The sequence below is a fragment of the Lagopus muta genome, chromosome 1, assembly GCF_023343835.1.
Source record: "Lagopus muta isolate bLagMut1 chromosome 1, bLagMut1 primary, whole genome shotgun sequence".
In the NCBI taxonomy this organism is placed as follows: domain Eukaryota; kingdom Metazoa; phylum Chordata; class Aves; order Galliformes; family Phasianidae; genus Lagopus; species Lagopus muta.
In genome coordinates this window covers 184,806,111-184,826,776 of record NC_064433.1, presented here as the reverse complement: position 1 = coordinate 184,826,776, position 20,666 = coordinate 184,806,111, and the positions used below count along the sequence as shown (strand labels likewise).

At 44.0% G+C, this 20,666-nt stretch overlaps 1 protein-coding gene across 12 annotated transcripts in view; it reads left to right on the top strand.

Moving 5' to 3' along the window:
* Positions 1-20,666, top strand: part of FAT3 (FAT atypical cadherin 3) — a 479,929-nt gene that overhangs the window by 226,688 nt on the left and 232,575 nt on the right. For all 12 annotated transcript variants that reach the window (XR_007377791.1, XM_048949082.1, XM_048949052.1 and 9 more), the window contains one exon: positions 18,382-18,696. Coding sequence is in view for 11 of the 12 variants with exons in the window: in XM_048949082.1 (XP_048805039.1) it covers positions 18,382-18,696 (315 nt within the window). In the remaining variant the exon portion in view is untranslated. The remainder of the gene's footprint in view (positions 1-18,381; positions 18,697-20,666) is intronic.

Below are 20,666 nucleotides of genomic sequence, written 5' to 3'. Positions count from 1 at the left end.
CGACCTACAAGATCATCTAGTCCAACCATCCTCCCATTACCATTGCTACCACAAGCCTCTAAACCATATCTCACAGCTCCTCATACAGACGCCTTTCGAACACTGCCAGGGATGGCGACTCCACCACCTCCCTGGGAGGCCATTCCAGTGCCTGACCACTCTCTGAGAGAAATGGTTTTTCCTTATGTCCAATGTAAACCTCCTCTGATACAACTTGTGTCCGTTTCCTCAGGTCCTGTTCGTTGCCTGGGAGAAGAGGCCAAATCCCTCCTCACCACAGCCTCCCTTCAGGAAGTTGTAGAGTGCAATGAGGTCTCCCCTGAGCCTCCTCTTCTCCAGACTGAACAATCCCAGCTCCCTCAGCCGCTCCTCATAAGCCCTGTGCTCCAGACCCCTCACCAGTTTCGTTGCCCTTCTCTGGACACGTTCCAGGGCCTCAATGTCTTGTAGTGAGGGGCCCAAAACTGAATGCTTGAGGTGTGGCCTCACCAGTGCTGAGCACAGAGGGATGATCACCTCCCTGCTCCTGCTGGCCACATGATTTCTAATGCAGGCCAGGATGCTGTTGGCCCTCTTGGCCAACTGGGCAGTAGTGGCTCCAAAGTCTTGTACACATGGATCTTGGTGGCATCACGACCTGGCCTCTGATGTATGTTGTTTTTTTTATGATAAGAGTTGGACAGGTGGATAGTTCCTTTGTCCTTTGGCAATTGAGTAAGGAAAGCTTTACAAGATACCACAGACATAAGCTGTAACTGCAACACTTTACAGAAGATACCGATGTGATCTTTTTTTTCCAGAGGCACAGTACACATGAAAAGAAAGGGAGAGGAAGGAAGATCTTGCCACTGGGCACTAGAGATGGTTCTGTCCAAAACCACTTTAATCACACAATAAAAGGCATTTTTATAGTGTCTGTTGGTGATAAGAAGGTAGCTTCTCTCAAGTTAATAAACTTTAATTAAAACTGCAGAAAATGATGTAAAAAATGGTGTTTTACTCATAGTCATTGACAGCCCTAAGTCAAGGAGAGAAATTTAGCTAGCAAAGTTGGGACAAAATTTTTCTTTGGAGTCTCCAAATTCATTACAGAAAAATTGAACTGAGACCTTTGGTGGAGGCTGATATGATGCAATAAGGAATTGCTTGAAATGAAGAAAAGTCAGCTTTCGTTCAGCATCCTCCAGATAGGAGATGCTTTTTATTGGCTCTTTCCTTTGGGAGTGTGCTCATTACAGTAACCATCAAAATAGGAATTCTTCTGGAGGCACTGCTTATGTTTGCTATCTGGCTGTTCAGGGAATGAGATCTTTAATTAGCTCAGGATATAAAGTATTAAACAGATTTTTCCTCCAACTCTTCCTTTGTTGCTGGGGTCAATAAGTGCAGCTTTGTTGTCACTGTGATTGCAATGCTGTTGTCCTTGTCTATTCAGAGCATTCTTTTTTCCCCTGTGCACTCTTAGGACATATTTTTGTGTTCTGTAAACAGTATAAGTAATTATATCCTGAAGTTAGTAATACATATATCAAGTAAGAAAAGTTGTCTGGCTGAAACATACAAGAAACCATGTCCAGCATATGCTATGAAACAGTTCTGTTGTTTATGGCTTCTCTTACAAGAAACCTTTAAAACCAGAGAGTGAGATCCAGATTCCTTCAGAGGATGTAAGAGATTTAGTGTTGACGTCAGATAAGTTATGATTTCATGGAACATTTGCTTAGAGGTTATTGTGATTGTCCTACTGGAAATGCAAGCAAGTAGTCTTTGTGGGGCTTATGGGTGCTGATTAAGGAGGGTGCAGTGGGAAGACATGGCTCTTTAGCCTGGCTGAGGAGTACCAGCTAGTAGTGATTTGGGATAGGAATTCTCCTTTGTCCATGATAGATAAATCTCAGTCTTGCCACTCTTGACTTACTCTCTTGAGCTGCTCCTTGGATCCCCCATGACTTTCTTCAGTCTTCGCTTTCTTGTCACCTCACTTAACTCTGTTTTCTTCCTTTGGCATCACTTCAACTTTCAGATCCGCCATTGTTTCCCTAGACTGGGAAAAACACACAGTTCTCCAAACATATCTGCTGATGCCAGGCAGCCCTTCTCCTTTTCTCTCCTACCCAAGCTCCTTTTTCCTGCTCTTTATGCTGGCTGCCTTCGTTTTCCCACTGCCAACTCTCTTTTCTCATTGAGATTCTCTCTTCTATACTCCACTGAGATGGCAGTTAACTAAACCCACAAATTATCACCTCCTGGCCAAATCCCAAAGCATCATGCCTGTCCTTGGCCTTCACTTGTTTTTGTATTCACTGCAGCTGACCCCTCTATCCTTTCAATTCAGTCTTTTCTCTGTAGCTTTTGGCAGCCATGATTGCTTCGCAGAATGGCTGGTGCCTCTTATCTCTGAAGTGTGTTGTTCAGTGACTGCCTTGGCAGCTGCACCTTCTCCATATCCCCCCATCTTATATTTAGCCAGGCTGCAGCCTCCTTTACTTTCCTGCTCTCTTTCTGTTCCTGATCACTTAGAAATTTAATGTTTTATTGCACCAGCTTCTCCTTCCGTGCTGACTGCTCAGAAATAATACCTTTTAATAAGGAAACTTCCACTCCTGTTGCAAAGGAAATTACTATCTATTCCCATATACTCCCCAGTAGTTCATTTGCAAGTTGCTGCAATCAGCTTGCGTATTATCCCTTCCTGAAATTCTTATTTTTGACTTAGCATGGAAAGGTCATTAAAGGTTACTGTTAGGTTTTCCTTCTGCAACACATAGAATCAATTAATTACAGAATCACAGAATTGAGTTGGAAGTGACCCATAAAAGGGCATCTGGTCCAAATCCACCTCCGTCAGGTGCTCAGAGCCCCATCCAGCCTGACCTGGAGTGTCTCCAGGGATGGGGCATCCACCACCTCTGAACAACCTGTCAGTGCTACAAGACTCCTTTTTTTCCTTCTATCCAGTGTAAATCTCCACTCTTTTAGAATGATAGAATCCTTGGAGTTGGAAAGAACTTTAACGGTCATCTAGTCCAACTCCCGTGCACTGCACAGGGACATGCACAGCCACGTTCTTTTGACTGTGCCCCAGGATACGGTTGGCTCTCTGGGCTGCAAGGGCACATTGCTGGCTCATGTCCAGCTTCTCATCCACCAGTACCCCCAGTTCTTTTTCAGCAGGGCTGTGCTCAATCCATGCATCCCCCAGCTTTTACTGATAGTGCTGGTTGCTACCATTCAGGTGCAGGCTCAGTTTTGTTGAACTTCATAGGGTTCTCTTGGGCCCACAGTGTGAGCCTGACTAGATCTCTTTGGATGACTTCCAAAGTGCCTTCGCCCCTCCTGATAGATTGACCTAGTCATCTGTACAGTAGCTGTAAGATATCTTTTGTCCTTTTGCTTGTTTTCTGATTTTATTTTTTATATAAAATACTGCTTAAAAATCAGTACCAGAGCAAGTCGGGGATGTTACATTCCAGAGGGTTCATTCAGGTTAAGCATAGCCTCTGCTTCCAAGGTCTTACAGTAGAGCAAGAGAAAAGCCACTTCAGAGCAAGATAGGCCAGAAGTGTGTGTAAGAGCAGAAGGGAGAAAGAACATAAGAATTAATAAAGCGCTAATGAGATTATGTGTTCAAATAAGGCACTTAGAGAAGTGCCATTGCCCACCTGTGCTGTAGGCTCATTTGAAGGTTTAAGCCAAATAAATGAAATGTTGCTGGTGTAATATTTGTACAGATGATGACAGGAAGTTCTCCTTGAATGCCTGATGGCTCACCACCATGGTGTTACTTACAGATTTCCAGCGATGTTCAGAATCTAATCACTCTACTTCTGCGGTAACAACACATATTGTAGAGATTGTTGGATAATAATGACACTAAAAAGTAATTCCAGCAATGTATTCAGTTTATGAATGGCTGTAACATGATAGTTTAATATTGCTTCTCTGCTGGAAACGATGTAAACGCCTGATTATCTATACCTATTAAAACCCAACAACAACAATTATTTATAGCAGAAAAAAATAAACAATCTGTTTGTCACTGGGGAAAACACACCATGCATTTTTCTATTAGAGGTTGTGCACAGATTGAAATTCCTGCATTCTCTAGTCCTTCAATCACCACATTAATAGCGTGTGCCATCAGCTTGAGGGAGGCTCCCCTCCATGCTGCAGTGCTGTGTGCTGAGCCACTCCCCACCTTTGTAAAACTGGATCTATTTTTGCCCACTGAACCACTGAACTGCTGCAAATATGTACAGATGATCAGTTAAACTGACTGTGCACTGGTTTATAATGTGGGAATTTTATGTGCTTCTTGTGTAGAGTAGGATGTGAGTGCCAAAGTTAGCAAAGTCTGTGTGTGTGTTTGTTCTGCTATTTTTTGGCTTGTTTTGTCTCACTGTTGTAGGAATTAGCAGATGTTTCATTTGATTCATTTGATTCATGATGCTGGATGCCACCTCCTGGAACTGGTGCTTTAATTAGGTGGCACCAGATGTTTGGTGGTAAGCAAGTTACAAAGGGCTCTGCCGGGAATGCAGGCTGTGTCAGGAATGCCAATGTCCTTGCAGTGCCATTTCCACCTCCCATCTCGATTTGTTCTCAGGGTGATGCTCTCTGTGGTGACGATCTCTCCTCACTCTCAGCCTCTGCATTCCTTTTTCTTGTGCCTCACAAGGACCATCCCATCCAATGCTTTGCATGGCCTAATGCTTTGCTTAAAAACTACTAACCAGAGGGAGTATTTGCCACTGGACTTTCCCAATGTCTTTTTCTGGCTGTGTATAGGATTGGGAGTTTTGTGATTAAAGTGTATCCATAAAGCTCATTGATGGGTCCCATTCTGGCGTTATCAGTCGGACTTTACCCTTCCTTGTCATACATGAGGTTCTCCAAGCAGTGATTTTCTATGGGACCAGTTCTCCTTGGAATTGCAAACTCGGATTAAGGCAAAGTCCATGCTGCCATTCCTAGTCACAATGACAGATGCGAGAAGTCCCAACCACTTTGTTCCAATACCAACAGCAATCCAGACTGAATCCTTTTGGAGTTGATTTGGGCATGCAGGCAATAGGTGACGTGATCTTCACGTGGGACTCCTGGGGACAACCAGACACAGAAAAACAGCAAAAGTAATTTGAGCACGGTGTTGTTTATAAATGTCTGTAATGTAAAGTTTAATATTCTTCTCTGCTGGGAGCCACACTGATACCTGACTGTCTGTCACCATCTCTGTAAATGGCACCCATATAAAGCTAAATGCTCCCTAACTCTGTCTTTGGAGACTGCTGCAAATCAGGGAGAAGAGCAGGTTTACCTGCCACCTTCTTTCAGAAACTGAGATAGCACAGCCTATGTTCCTTGTTCCTGGACTTCACTCAAAGTGCTCCAACTTACCTTGTCACCATTTTCCTCTCTGGGTGAACCCCTGTCTGTGTCTGGGGATGCAGCAGAATCACTCCGATGGTTGATCTTCAGATGCAGTGTGCAGGGTGCAATTTGTGGGGCCTTCTCAGAGCCTTAGGGCTGCCACCATCAGCCTGCCAGTGCCAAGCCTTAACCTTAATTTGAAGCTGTCGGGGGTACGTCAGCCCCGTTTGCAGTCACACCTCTGCAGTATGAAGTGGGAGAGCACTGCATTCAGACATTTTGGCCATAGTGCTTTCCAGCCCAGGCCCTGTGGTACAATGGTTTTGAATGAAAAATATTCTACTTGGATGATTGCCTTCAGGTCTACAGCAAAGTCATGTTTTCCTTGGTATCACTGGTGCAAACACGAAGCCTTTTAGAATAAGCGGAGAGTGATTCATTTATTTATTTTGAGAGGTTGAATGCCTGACCACAGTATGTTTTCTTAAATTCTACAATTTAATAGCAGCCTGGGGTGCTGTATTAATTTTGCTGTACTGTTCCAAGTGGCTAAGATAATGCTGCTCACTTCTTTCTTGCTTTAGATCAGAAGCGCCCCACAGGATTAAATAACAGCTTAGCAGCTGGGGCTTCCTTCTCCTGTTGTATTTCTCCCCCGTGACGCAGGGCTTACCCCTGGTGACGTCAGTGCAACAGCACCTGGCTGCTGGGAGGTCACTGATGCTTGTCAAGAGTTCTCTCAGAGATGTAGTGTAGGGTCTAACTGCTTTTTGAACACTGCTGTCCTTCCAAAGGACTGCTGAGAGCTCGCCATATCTGTTGTCTTCTCGTTGGCCCTGTCACGCCTCATCCTACCAGGGTCAAAACAAAGCTAATTCCATCTCGTGTTTTAAAAGCAAATCAAACCAAGGCGATTACTATTTGTTGCTGGGATTTTGGCCTTCACTGCCATGTGTTTTTTAGGGGAATTCCATTTTAGAGGTGTAGACTTACTCATTCAAAAGTAGAGCTTTGCACTGTACTTTCCCAAGTAGGCATTGCTGAAGGAGCCAGTGTTTATCAAGAATGCTGTCAGAGTTTGAGCACTCAGTGCTGGACAAGTGGACAAGCTACATCTCAATTAAGAACAGAAGATAAATGGGAGCCAGTAAATGGAGGTCGTAGGTTAGGGGCGTTTAATGGAAGAAATGGAAATGAAAATTGGAAACCAATCTCAAGGATCTATGAAGATAAGAGTGGAGGAAACTCAATTAGAGGGAGGCATGCTTGCTCCTGCTCTTGGATCTGGGATAATTTCCTGGTTTTTGTTTGGCTGGTCTTATTGCTTCCACAGTTGGCAAAGTTGCATTATAAATAAATAATTCAATCCCATGTCATGATTTGCTCAAATCGATGCATTTCAAATAGGAAAAAAATAATATCAATTTCAAAATTGTGCATAAATAGATACATAGATTTTTGCTGTCTTAAGTGAAGACTATAGACTAGCCCTAGGCACAGCCCTCATTGATAGTATCAAGTGTTAAAGAACTTGCAGCGTAAAATGCAAAGGCACTTTTAAAGCAAAAATATTCACACGTGCAAATGCTAAGTGCTCGTGAATGCTGTAAACTGCATCTGAAGATGGATTTGTAAGGCAAGCCATACGGAGAAGAGTGCTATATTTTTGTGATCTGGCCATTTCCAGAAATGAAAATAAATCATTTTTACTTTACTTGTATTATAAAGTACTTACTGTACTTTACATTTACTTCCTATTGCATGTTCAAGGGAGCGTGTATGTGCTTTTATACATATCATATGTCTGTAGATATATACAGTGTTTCACCAAGGTGAGCAGGTGTCAGAAGTCACTGCAGTGCATAAAGAGCACATAGGGCCTGTGTCCACACAAAGGCTTTGTTTTCTGCCTTATTTCATCGTAGTTCATGCTTGTGGTTTCCCTCAGGGGATCACACAGTGTGTATCAGTGCTGCAACATTTCATTATTTGCTTTATCAGGATGTTGACTTTCCGCACTAATTTAGGGAGCCCAGTCATAAAGCACTTTAAAACTGAGCTCCTGCAGTTTATGTGCCTGTGTGTATACGTCAACTGGGGAATGTGGAACTTATTTCTGTTGCCCCAGATGTTGCCCATCTTGCCCCAGATGGGAAGTGGGCATCTGGGCAGATGCCAGTGTCTTGGTACTCGTGGATGCCAGGCTGCCTGCTTTGCTTCTTGGCTTTCTGGGCAGAGGCACGTCATCTCCTGGATGAACGGGCATAGAGAGCTGGCAGAAAACATTAGGACTTCTGGGGATGCTGATGGAATAAGATCTGACTTTTCAGTCTGACGTGAAAGACGGTACTTCGAAAAGATGCAGCCACAGCCCATTTATTTGATTCGCTGTGTTCAGAGCCAAAAGGAAGCACCCACTGAGTAACTGGCACCTTTCCCAAGGACCACCGTAGGGCTGTCTGCTTTAAGGCTTTTTATTGTGCTGCTTTGATTTGCCACAATCCCTTGTGTATCTCAGCTTCCTTCCGTCTTCTTGTCTGAAGAAGGGTAGCCTACCTGTAGAATATTTTTGAAGATGATAAATTTCAGACTAAAGGTACCTGAAGATTAAAAGAATAGCACTTTGCACTAATGCACTCTGACATATTCCCATATACTCTTTAACCCTTGGGTTTATTATTGCACACAGTATGGAGAGTGAAACGGAAACACCATTACCGTCTGCTTGTTTGGAGTCTGTGCAAGGTTTGATGTTGTAACCCCAGCTCCATTTCCTCCATGCTTTACACAAAGTAGAAAATTAAAGTTCTGGCTATCTTAATGATCACATGCAGTGTTTTCCTACAAAGTTACTGCAAGATTGGTTGAAGTGTTCTGGAAAAAATCCAGCAAGGAAATCAGTTCTTGTTATTTCACTTTTTGCAACCATAGATGTGGCTGTGGGTGAGGTGACGGTCCTCTGGGCAGCCAGGAGTTGGTCTTGATGGTCCTTGTGGGTTCTTTCCAACTCAGAATACTCTATGACTCTATGAAAAAGAGAAGTGATGTCTTGTGCAGCTGGACTCATTCTCATGCTCAGTGCATGCCCACCTGGGTGTCACTGAGCTGTTGGAATCCCAAATTTCCTTCCAGTGAACACAATATTTTTCTACAGCCATAACTATTTTGATGACAAGGATTTCAAAGTGGGGAAAGAGCTGTTTTTTTCACCATCGCTGTTTTTAGCGCTGTTTTAGAATCAAATCAAGTTGGGCAATTTAGGAGTTACCCATCACTATAGAAGGAACCTCCCCTCTCAGTGCTCCTTCGATGGGTACAATGTTTGCAGATTGCAAGTGCTGAAGGCCAGAATGGACCAGGTTGCCTGTTTTCATCTGCCTTAAATCTGAGCCTTCCATATTTCACCTTTATACCTCTTTATTTAGTACATAATGTATATTTGCCATGAAGCTTTTCTCCTTCAGCAGACTGTAGATCTCATTTGCAGATACCTAGAAATGGGAAAAATTATTGCAGAAATTAATCACTCACTTTAGAAAAATAAATAATAGAGAAGGATATCAAGCTGATTGCTAATTTTATTTTTTCTGGCTTCAGTTTCCAATCATGAGATGCTGCTCCGCCTTATTTTGTTAGATTAAAGAGCCCTTTAGTTTCCCATAATATTTCCCCATGAACTTTACATGGATTTTATAATCAAATCTCCTCTCCATCTTCTTTTTAATAAGCTTTGCAGATCGAAGTCTTAAACTCTCTTACTGTAAATCATTCTCTCTGCTCCTCATACTGTTTGTAGAGTTCTTCCTTTTTTACATCTTCTCCAATTTTTGATGCACTCTGCGAAGCAGACTCCAGAGTCATGTATGCTATCTCTGAATAGAGGGGATGCTGCTGTGCCATGCAGTGGTTAAACTGTGCTTTGGTGCTTATGTTGTGCTTCATTCTTGCCTCTTCCCTGCAGTGTCTGTGTTCAAGCACGGTGTGACTATTAAACCCTATTCAGAGGTACTGTTTCTCTTCTTTTTGACTACTCCTCTGGGTTTATTTTTGGACAGAGGAACACTTACAGGCATATTTCAGGGTTGATGTTATTACTCTTTTCACAGGGTTACCCATTTGCTGTGGTCTGACAGGCTGCTGAAAGAAGCAGTGGCAAAGGAGGAAAACCAACAAGATTCTGTTTTCAGTGTAATAAAAGACTGAAGTAACTCAGCAATATTCCCGGTTGGCCCTTATTTGCTCTGGCCAACCATCCCTGGCTGACCTTTCGCTATTGAGATCCGTCAGAGCAGTGATGCCCATTATGTTAAGCCAAGTCATCATGCCTTCTTGTGGGCCTGGGGAGGTGGAGGCCCCTGGGCAGCCTCTTCTAGCAGCAGAGCTCAGCCTTTCTTTCTCTCCCCATTGGTGCTCAATGATTGGAGCAGCTCAGCACGGATGTAGCAGAAGGGTTCCCAGAGCAATCCCTCATCCCTTAGGCCATGCAAAAGATAAGCAGCTCTGTGCCAATAAGAAGAACCTGCACAGAAGTCCCTTCCTGCTGTTGCTCAGGCCAGGACTTGTGTCCACATCCTTTTTAGCATCCCGTGCCTTTTTTCCTCTGTCTCCTCTTTCTTCTTTGGCTTTGTTCCACTTCTGATCTCATTTCTAAAATAACCAGGACCAAATCCTTTTTAAAAGAGTTTCCCAGTCCCTACGGTGGAGAACACACAGGTTGGACTGTGATCTCTTTATTAATCTACTAAAGAGGATGTACAGAACATCTGGGTTACCGTGGGCATTAGCTAGGCCCTTTGTGAAAAAGTGCCTCTGCACAAGCGGTTTATTAGTGAGGCTTAACAACTTCCATTGTTGTTAACAATGAGAAATTGTGCTGATGCCATCTGCGGGTTGCCTTTGGTCACAAGGACTGCAGAGGTGAGCCGTATAACCTGAGCAGCTCAGAAAGCAAAGCAGAACTCAGTTTGCTGTAGAGACAAACAGATACAGGGAGAGAAATACTTACAGAGGTGCTGCAGTATTGAAGGGAATTCACAGTTTGCAATTCATGAGCAGCCAAAAATTCAGAAGGCCTCAGTCGTGCAGGTTGAAGGAAATGGCTGAAGCCACCGGCCTTGAGGACATCCTGCTTTGTCACGGCCACTTAACACTTGATCTACTCTGAGTCCAGGCCCTGGGGGCCCCAAGCACGAGAAGGTTGCAGAGCTGTTGGAGTGGGTCCAGAGGAGGGCCACGAAGATTATCAGAGGGCCGGAGCACCTCTCCTGTGAAGAAAAGAGGAGCGAGTTGGGCTTGTTCAGCTTGGAGATGAGAGGGCCTCAGGGAAACCTCACTGCGATCTTCCAGTACACACCACACAATTTTTACACCGTCTAACAGTGACAGGACAAAAGGTAATGGCTTCAAACCAAAAGACGGTGGATTCAGGTTAGATGTTAGAAAGAAATTCATGATGAGGGCGGTGAGGCCCTGGCACAGCTGCCCAGAGAGCTGTGGTGCCCCATCCCTGGAGGTGCTCAAGGCCAGGCTGGATGGGCCCTGGGCAGCCTGAGCTGGTGGGGGGCAACCAGCCCATGGCAGGGGCTTAGAATGGTGTGGGCTTTATGGACCCTTCCAATTCAAGCCATTCTGTGATCCTCAGAGCCTATGGTCCCATCTCTCTGCACCATGTGGGGTTGGAAGCAGTACGTGGCAGCATTCAGCCATCACAGGAGCTTCCCAGCTCCTCTCAGTGTGGTTTAACTGAAAGGTTTTATTGCACTGTTCAGCTGCAATGGGACTGCGTTAGGCTTTGACAGAGATTATTCATAAATGAGAAGGATTTTTATAGTATTTGTGCATTTGAAGACAATTTGGTTCTTCCAGGGGAGCCCACTGTATATTTTTCATTTATCCATATAAGTTTATTTTTGTTCTTGTTGTTGTTGTTGTTGTTTTTCCCAAGCAGAAAAGCATCAAAGCAAAAAGAATAGGAATATTTCTTTAAATAATTAGAGTGCTGTGAAGGAAGATGCAGAAACTACAATAAAGCCCAGTCAGGTTAAAATGTTGGCACATCTTATTTCATTTAATTCATAAATGGAAGAAGATAGAGAATTTATTTGACTAAGCACCTGGTTCAGTGTCTTGATGATATGTTTGGAAAATTGCTCTGAAATTGATGTGTAAGTGACCTTGAAGATGTCATATTTAAGTGATAGCTCACTTTGATCTGAAGCTGTAAGCATTCTTTTTCCCTCTCCCTCCCCAAACACAGCAAGCAAAGAAAATGTGTCGCATGGGGCTGAAAGTAAAGAAGGAAGAATCTTTCTTCAAAATCTAAGCAGTGTGGAGGTCAGGCACCCACACTATGACATGCCTTTATTCCAGAGCCAGGCAGCACTGCTGCCTTCAAGTTGCCTTGTGAGACCTGGGGAGCTCCCCTCAGCCCCATGGGAAGCCCAGAGCTGGTAGTGGTACAAAAGGTATGCAAAGCCACAGATATGATTCCTCTCCTTGTCATTCTTGTTTGAGTGAGCACTGGCCAGATCTCAACTTGAGTGTCACTTCTGTGCGCCGTGGCACTCATGCAGAGTAGAAGTTGTAAGCCTTCACATTATCTACCTATTTGTCTACTATGTGCAAATATGTTACACTTATTAACAGCAGTGTTAATGTCCTTGTCACGATCCTGGCTGGTTTTGATATTCATGACAATGAACAGTAACTTGTTAAAAGCTGTATTTACCGACTGATCCAATGGCATTTCAATAGCATTGCTGAGGATTGCATTTTTAATTAATTCTCTTTTACTGCCATGGGAACTTTGATATAATATCCACTGCAGAAACTGCATGTTGAGGTAACAGCAGATTTGTACATTAAAAGCATCAGTAAAAAAGAGAAAATTGACAATTAAGTTCCGGACAAGACTGTTACCTGTCTTGCACTGTTTGATGGACAAAAAGAATACTGCAAAGTTCTACATATGTATAACCTCACAAAGTTAATATTGCTTTTGGAGTTGTTCCTTGGCATGATCTAATCTCCATTCAAGTCAACGGGGATATTTCCTTTAGCTTCAGTAGTAGCTGGGTTTGCGTTTTAATGTGCATTAAAGCTTGCAAAATGTGTGCAATAAAATAAAACCAGGAGGACACGCTCTGCACAGCGGGGGGGCTTAAATGAAGGCACAGAAATAGCATTTAATCACCAGTGTAAAGAGGCTGGCTTTCAGAGCTGCCCGCTGGGAGCAGTGGGTGGCATGGGCGATGGGCCGCCTCCATGCTGCGCCAGGTTCATGGCTGATGCGACGCCGCCATATGATGGCCATATTCATATCGGGTCCTGGCAATTCATGGCTTCAAAGGAGGTGAATATAATGTAGGATTTGTTCATGTACCCACCAGTTCCAGTGCCCACAGCATGCTCAGTTTGCCTGGCACTGGTGCTCAGGTCCACTGTGCATCTTTGTCACGCTAAAGCTGTTCAATCCTACAGCCTATATTTTAGATTTATCCTCATTGGAAGTAACAAAATAAGTATCAGCTAAAAGAGGTACGCTTGACTTTTATGTATGTCTGACTCATTTTATTTTGAAGTACCTAAATAAAAGAATTATGCGTTAGGTGTAATGTTAGCCTTCTTTAAATCATAAATTTTCTTTCTTAATTGAAAGTGTAATTTCTGCCTACAAATCATGCTATTTGGGTTGATTTTATGTTTGTTAGTTTGATGAATAAAGGGCTTGTATAATTTCATAACTTCTCCTGCCAACGTTAGCTTTCTGTTCTACGTCCTTCAGAAATGACATATTTGCTCAGTGTGAGGAACCTGGCGTTCAGAGACTGCTGCAAGACTCCTGCACATCTTGGGCAGGCCTGAGCACCTCAGTAAACCCTTTCTCCCCCTTTGGAAAGCTTGAAAAAGATGTTATTATGAACTTTTTTCTTTTAGAGCTCAATTTCTTTGCTTGTTTCTTTGCCAGCAAGGAAATGCAAGTGAGGAGCATTGGGTGGCGGCTTGATGACCAACAAGGTGTTGTTTTACTGCCAGGAGACTGGCAGAGTCTTTGATGAAGGTTGTGAATAATTAGTGGTATTTCAAAATCAGCCATTTTGCCTTTCTTCCTTTGAATTCAAGTGATGAAACAGAACACTTGAACACTTCCTTATCAGTATTCATTCCTAACTCATTCTCATCATTTCAAATGGTGGACAGAATAAAATAAGCTTTGTGGATGTTTTGCATGGAGCCCTTTTTGTTTTAAAGCTGAAGGAAGGAGATGCATGCTTGAAGCTCTGGAAATAACTTTTGGATGCACTTTACATGGCACAAGCTAAAGTGGTCTTGCACATAGTGATGATGAGTTTGTAGCTGAATTGAGCATCACTCTTAGTCACAGACTCACTGAATGGTTTGGGTTGGAAGCAACCTTATAGCCACCCAGCCCCAACCCCTGCCATGGGCTGGTTGCCCATCAGCTCAGGTTGCCCAGGGCCCATCCAACCTGTCCTTGAGCACCTCCATGGATGGGGCACCACAGCTCTCTGGGCAGCTGTGCCAGGGCCTCACCACCTTCTGGGTGAAGAATTTCTTCCTAATATCAAACCTACGTTTGCCCTCTTATATTTTAAAGCTGTTAGCCCTTGTTTTATCACTACACTCTCCAATGAAGAGTACTTTTTCAGCTTTCCTGATTAGCAGAATGATTGTCATTGCCACTGTCCCCAGCATTTCCTTAGAATGCTGAATAGCAACATTTTGAGAAGAGTAGCTGATACTTCCCATCTTCCTGTTTAAGAGCTCAGAAGCTTTCCTTGTCCATCATTTGCTGAAACCGTGAGATTATGACTACTTACACCGACAACTTCCGTGACACAGGCACTTGAGTCAAGTCAGCAAAATCATACACTAAAATATGTTTTGCATCTAGGCCAATAACGTGGGCAGGAAAGTAGGCGATACCGTCTTGTCCCACACAAAGGTGCCGAATGGTGGGAGTCTCTGGCCTACCTCCAGCATGCAGGTGCTGCTGCCAGGTGCCCAGTGCAAATTTGCACTCTCCTTTTTCTGACATCAGCTTCCAACCATCAGACCTTAATTTGTTTTTTTTCAGCTAGATTAAAGAACCTTGTTACTCTCCTCTGTCTTTTCTCTGCCTGACTTATTACGGATCACCAAGTTGTCTTTTAATCTTGCCTTCAGAAGAAGAATTCAACTCCTTTCAGTGCTTGCACTATTGAGAGTATTCCTGAGGGATGATGTGACTCTCGGGAGGAATGTATGTTACAGAGCAGATACCCATGGCAGTGGGCACCTCGGTAAGCACCTGCACGGACAGCCCTGTGAGCACTCCCTTGCAGGGCTGTGGCAGCTCCATTCATCATGCAGTCTGCACACAGAACATGCCAGATGTGTGAGGCACACAAGCAGGGAGTAGAAAGAAGTGAGGGAAGAAAGAATGGTTTTCTCTTTTACTTTAAGAGCTTCTTGTGTTTCTTGTGACAGTAGTAAATGTGTAACTTTCAGGTGAATTTTGTGTGGCGTGCGTCATTTGAAATGGCCTGCTGAAAGATAGGCGTCAAGTGAATGGGAGAGGCAGAAAGGAAGTTAGGTTTGCTGATTTTGGGCCACTTGAATAGCTACTAGCTTCTCATTGCCTTTTTTATTTTTGCTCTTGCCCATCACAGTGCAGCCTCTCACTGCATGCCTCTTGCAAGAGCCATGCAGGAAACATTGTTCCATTGTTTCCCTGAGAAAAGAGGGAAAACAAACATTTAAGAGAAACAACCACACAACCTTTGCTCTGGCAGTTGCTGAGCTGGAGGGTTGCACCTCATTTACATATAAATGTGCCCAGGATTTTAATCAGGGATTAGCGCTCTGTTGTTATTTTTCACTTACAGTGCTCATAACGCACGTGGTGCTTTGCAGATTGCATAGGACAAATGGATTGTGAGGAATGCGGCTGAGAGGTACCCAGGCACCGCTGGCCTGATGGATTGCTGGTTTATTTCCGAGGGTGCCAAGAGCCCGAGGAAGTGCTGGCTTCAGTCCTTCAGGGATGCTGTAAAATGAGGCAGTTCTCTCTGAGGGGGATGTAAAGGGCTGGCATAGAGCCTGCTTACTTGGATTTCAGCTGCCCAGTGTAGAATGGCAGTATTGCCTCTGTAATGTGGCGTCCCGGTGGACAGCAGCATCTGTTTTTCTGCCTGGTTCATGAATGCGTCTGCAAAATTGTGAACTTCTTTTGTAATCACTTTGAAATGTTCAGGATCTCTGCTGATGCCTCTTACTTCTTGCTTTGTTTAGCTAGGGTGTCGTTGCCTTAGTCATGTTTCTCTTCAAATTAACAGGCAGCTGGGATGAGCGAACCACAAAAACAGTCCATAAAAAACCTTCCAAAGTTTGTCTTCTTTTCTGCCCTAATTTACCTGAAAAAAAAAAGCCACTCTTTTGTTATCTATTAATATCAAAAACCTTCGAAATAGGGAGGTTTGGGGTTTTTTGTTTGTTTGTTTGTTTGTTTAATTTACTTAGAGTATCATAGAATCATAGAATCATTAAGGTTAGAAAAGACCACTAAGGTCATCCAGTCCAACTATCAGCCCACCTCCCCATGCCCACACACCACATCCCTGGATGCCACATTCACTCAGCTAACCTGAGCTACCCCAAGGCCAACCCATGGAGACCCACAGGCAGTGTTTTGCAGCTCAGACACCGGCACTGTTGGCATTTTTCCTTTCATGCCATACTGATGAAGAAACAGTAATAATATTTATTGTTGCCATTAGTCTTCAGAGTTCACCCCTCATCTGAAGATAAAATTTGACATCTATTTAGAACGTGTCACCCATATATATGGGTTAAATACTCTTGTGTGCATTCTTGTGGGTGTGAACTACAGCCCCATAGCCAGAAAGGCAGCATGGACAAGCTCTGTGCAGGTCATTCGAGTGGAAGGGAAGGGTGCTTCCAGTGGTGACACAGGGTCCCCACCTGGAGAACCTGAAAGGGAGAGAAGACTTTCTTCTTTATTTATCAAGCTGCTGTGTGTTGACAGGTGAAATGACAAGACATATTGAGCAAAAGAAATTAATCTGTATCTGAGACCTTTTAATAAATCAAAAGTAAAACGAAGAATCAGTGTAGCAGCCCCGCTGGCAGCTGCTAACACTTGTTTCATGATCCTATCTGTCTGAAATACACAAATGGAAAGGAATTGTTGCCAGGAGTCATAAAATGAAGGAAAAACTCAGAAGATAGATTTATTAGCATCTCAATTTTGGTGCAATTCAGCTTCATAAACAGAGGTTAATCTGCTAAAACCTTCCTTGCTCTCACTGGGGGAAAACCCCACTCATTTCAATTTGTGTTTAAAGATCTAAAATAATTCTTCGTGTCGTCTGAATAAATCAACATCTCAAGAAGCAGCACTTTTTGCCCACGTGGACTTATTTATTTATTTCCACAATATGCTGTTTATTATAGGCTCTTCTCATCCCTGCGATGTAATTTCTCTTCTGGACTTGTAGGCATTTTCATCACACTTCACTACATATTTCACCCATGTTTCTACAGAAAGTCATTATGTAGCACAGCCGGCTACTGACAGGAATATTTAGAATGCTCTGCCTTTATCCTACAGTGCTATGCTGTTCACCTTTGTTGGGTGAATAATATATCTCTGACCTGATGTTTTGGAAGAAGACCTGAGCCCGTATGTGGCTCAAACTGGCACTGCTCCTTCTTCCTTTCTCTCTGTATAGCTGATAAAGCTGTAGGAAAATACCTGCCAATTCAAACTAGTGTTAAAAGCTTAGTAGAAAAAATCTAAACTTGAGAAAAAAAAAAAAAAAGGAAAAAAAAAGCGTGTCCTAGGAGACCAACACAAGTAGACTGTTCAGTGGTCATGTGCTGCCTGCTGTCCAGCAGATTTGAGTGGGGACATCAGGAGCTGGAGCCTGACTCCTAGGAACTGACAGCATCCCTTCTGCTCAGGGATCTTCTGTCTCACGATCAGAGTGGTACTCCCCGAGGAGGAAAGTTACCTTTTCTGCCTCTTGCTGCTGCCCCTCATACCAATGATGCAGTAAGTTCACTAGTAACTTCGACCAGAGGATGGGTTCTGCTGTCCAGGGAAGTTTTCTCCAAGGCTGTTTAGATCATTAGGTGTCTAAAGCTTTATCAGAATATCAAATCCATTCCATCCCCTGATGGCTCATGATTACAGGGCAGACATTTTCATGGCTTCTCTTCAAGAAATGTAATAGACTTTCCAGTTGGCTTTTAAACCAAAGGTCATGGCTGTGTCCAGGGTCATAAATGGAATAATTGCTAGTTTCTCAAAAGCCAGATTTGATGCATAAGTTGTTGGACAGGAGCTGAGGAGTAATGCAGATGAATTACAGCTGAACTGCAGATAGTGAATTAAGAAAGGTTCCCAGCATCCTGCACCCTGCACTGCTAAGCACCCAGAGCCTCTCTGCTGGGTGCTGCTGCAGGCTGGGGGTTCTGAAGCGTCATCTGTGCCTATTATGGGATCCCTAAAGCCTCTCTAAGGCCTTATAGAAAATTGCAGAACAGTCTGATTCTTAAAAAAAAAAAAAAATAAGGCAAAAAAGACACCTTCATTGCTAGCACTGATCATAGAACTCTGCTTTCCTCCATATTTCTTTGTGCAATTCATAGCCAATGGTGAGCTCCTTCCCTACCAAGGTTTGTACAAGCTTGCATCGCCAGCAGAAAGGGAAGGCACTGCTTCTGTTACTCAGCTGCAGCCCCAGCATGGAACTGGTTATGGCATTAGGACACTTACGAAGAACCATCTTTCTCAGTGCAAAGGGCTGAGATGTTGAGCAGGTTTCAGGAATCAATGGCTGAGATTCTTTATGTGCACATATTTAGTTTTGTATGGTTGGAGCATTAAAAAATCTGCACACATTTCTGTCAAACAGCCAAATCAAAATGGATGTGGTTTTTCATTGATCCTATTCCTGAGATCCTCTGCTTGCTGTTTTCCCACAGGAGTTATCTACACAGCAGATGTCCTTGACCGGGAGACAACCAAATCCTACTGGCTGACAGTGTATGCCACTGACCACGGGGTTGTCCCGCTCTATGCTACTATCGAAGTCTACATCGAGGTGGAGGATGTGAATGACAATGCCCCACTCACCTCTGAACCCATCTACTACCCATCCGTCATGGAAAACTCGCCAAAGGATGTATCTGTCATTCAGATCCAAGCCCAGGACCCTGACTCCAGCACTAATGAAAAACTGGCATACCGGATTACAAGTGGAAATCCCCAGAATTTCTTTGCAATCAATCCCAAAACAGGTAAGAAAATCCTGCTGCCTTATGGTGGTCAGGAAATGCTATTCAGTTGTTTATGGGCTTCGAGATCTGTTGATGGTGCATTGCTTTCTTAAGATGTGTTTTCTTCTTAGTTATGTGCCTAAAGCATCTTCCTGTGCACTTGTAAATGAGCACATGGCAGCTGATGCTGCTGCAATGATCACTCTCGTGTAGGTCACTGAATAGCTGCTGGCTGTGGCCTCTTTTCTGTGTCTGTAGGGATGAGACTTTGCTAAGAAGTGCTGGGAGGCAGATTCAAGCTGTTGTATACCATGAAGCAGAGCCTCATGCTTTGTAACGCGTTGTGGCTCTGCTGAAGTGAGTGGCAGCACACTTGACAAGCACCTGTAATTAGGCTGTCTGTTACAGCAGCCGGATGCAACTGTACAGGTTGTTTCATATAAAAAGACAATGCAGATGATCTAAAAATTCTTTTGGCCTTAAAAAGAACCTATGGGGCTGTGGTTGGCTGTCCCAGCCCCACTATGCTGGAACAGCCCTGGGCATCGCCGCGCCCTCATTGCCACCCTTGGGCTGTTCAGGTGAGGATGCAGATGTCACCCAATGTCATGGGTGCTCCATTGGATGTCTGCCTGTGTTTGACCACCAGCAGTCCTCATTCCAGCATTTGCCTCATTCCACCATCTGCCTTGCTCATGGTCTGTACGGGGAGGCGTCTGACCTAACGGTGTGGGCTGAAGAGCCAAGGGGAGTGGGCTGATCTGTGCCACAGTACCTCAGAGGATTGATGCAGTTCTTATGCTCCTGGTTTTGGTCTGAGCTTTTGACTTCTTTTTTTCCCAAGTTTATTTATATCTGCTGCAAATTTCTAAGTGGCTAGAGAAACAAAAGGAATACACCTGAAAGGGAATACTTATACTGTGGTATAAAAAAATTATATTCATGAAAGAACTTTTCACCATTTGGCTGGGCAAGCCTAATGCAGTGTGTAGCATAAGAAGGGGTCGGGATCAGTCAGGCACAAGCCCAGGTGAAGAAATCGTAGAGCATGTGTATTCACTTTGTTCAATCTGGTGAGCCCTAAGGCACATATCTCACTTATTTTTAACACTTGAAATGGTCAAAGATGGCTCTTCCATCTGCATCCTTTCCCTTCCTCCCCCAGCCCTAGAAATCCCATATGGACAAAATAGCAGAGTTAGGACTCTGCCATGTTTAATGCATGCACATCCCTGCCATCGGCTCCTACTGTAGAGCATCCTGCTCAGCACAACTCCACTTATCCACACAGTTTTGGATTTCAGTGTCACGTACCAGAGGTGGGTGCTGGCTGCTTCCAGCGGTACAGGGTGTGGGGTTGCTCCTTCTGCTGGAGCAGATTGTGCCAGACTGAGAGCATCACCCTATTGAATTGCAGTTAATGCTGAGGATGGTTCAACTTCATTTTGAGCTGAGAAAATTCTGAGAACTAAAAGGCATCAGCATGGTTAACATTTTACTGTTTGGGCAACCCGGCCCCCATTGCATTAGGTGAGGCTCCCAGCCAGTGCCTGACTGCATGAGGGAATAAATCATCCCCTTCCATCCAGCCCACTTGGTGCCAAACACAGAGCGGTGCGAGCTGCCAAGGCTGCCCCTTCTCTCTTGTTTATTTTCCCTTTGATCAGGCTGATGAAGTGTGTGCACTCTGAAGCCCCTTGTCCCAAAAAAGAGTTCTGTCACTTGAACAGAAGGATTTTGTCTTCCCTTGTGAAGTACTGAAGCATGGCGAGTTTTGCCCTCCCTCTGCTCAGCTTAGAGCCTTCCTCCCGACAGGAGGCTGGCGTCCCAGGAACAAAAGGCTGATGGGTTTGCCGAGAAAACGTCCCCAAAATCTTCAGCCAGGACTTTCCTGCAGGGCATTACCTTTGCTAACGCAATGATTTAGGCTCGGTGACTTTGCACATGCAGAAGAGATTTGTAGTGTGCCAGCTCAGCGTGCTTGCTGGGAC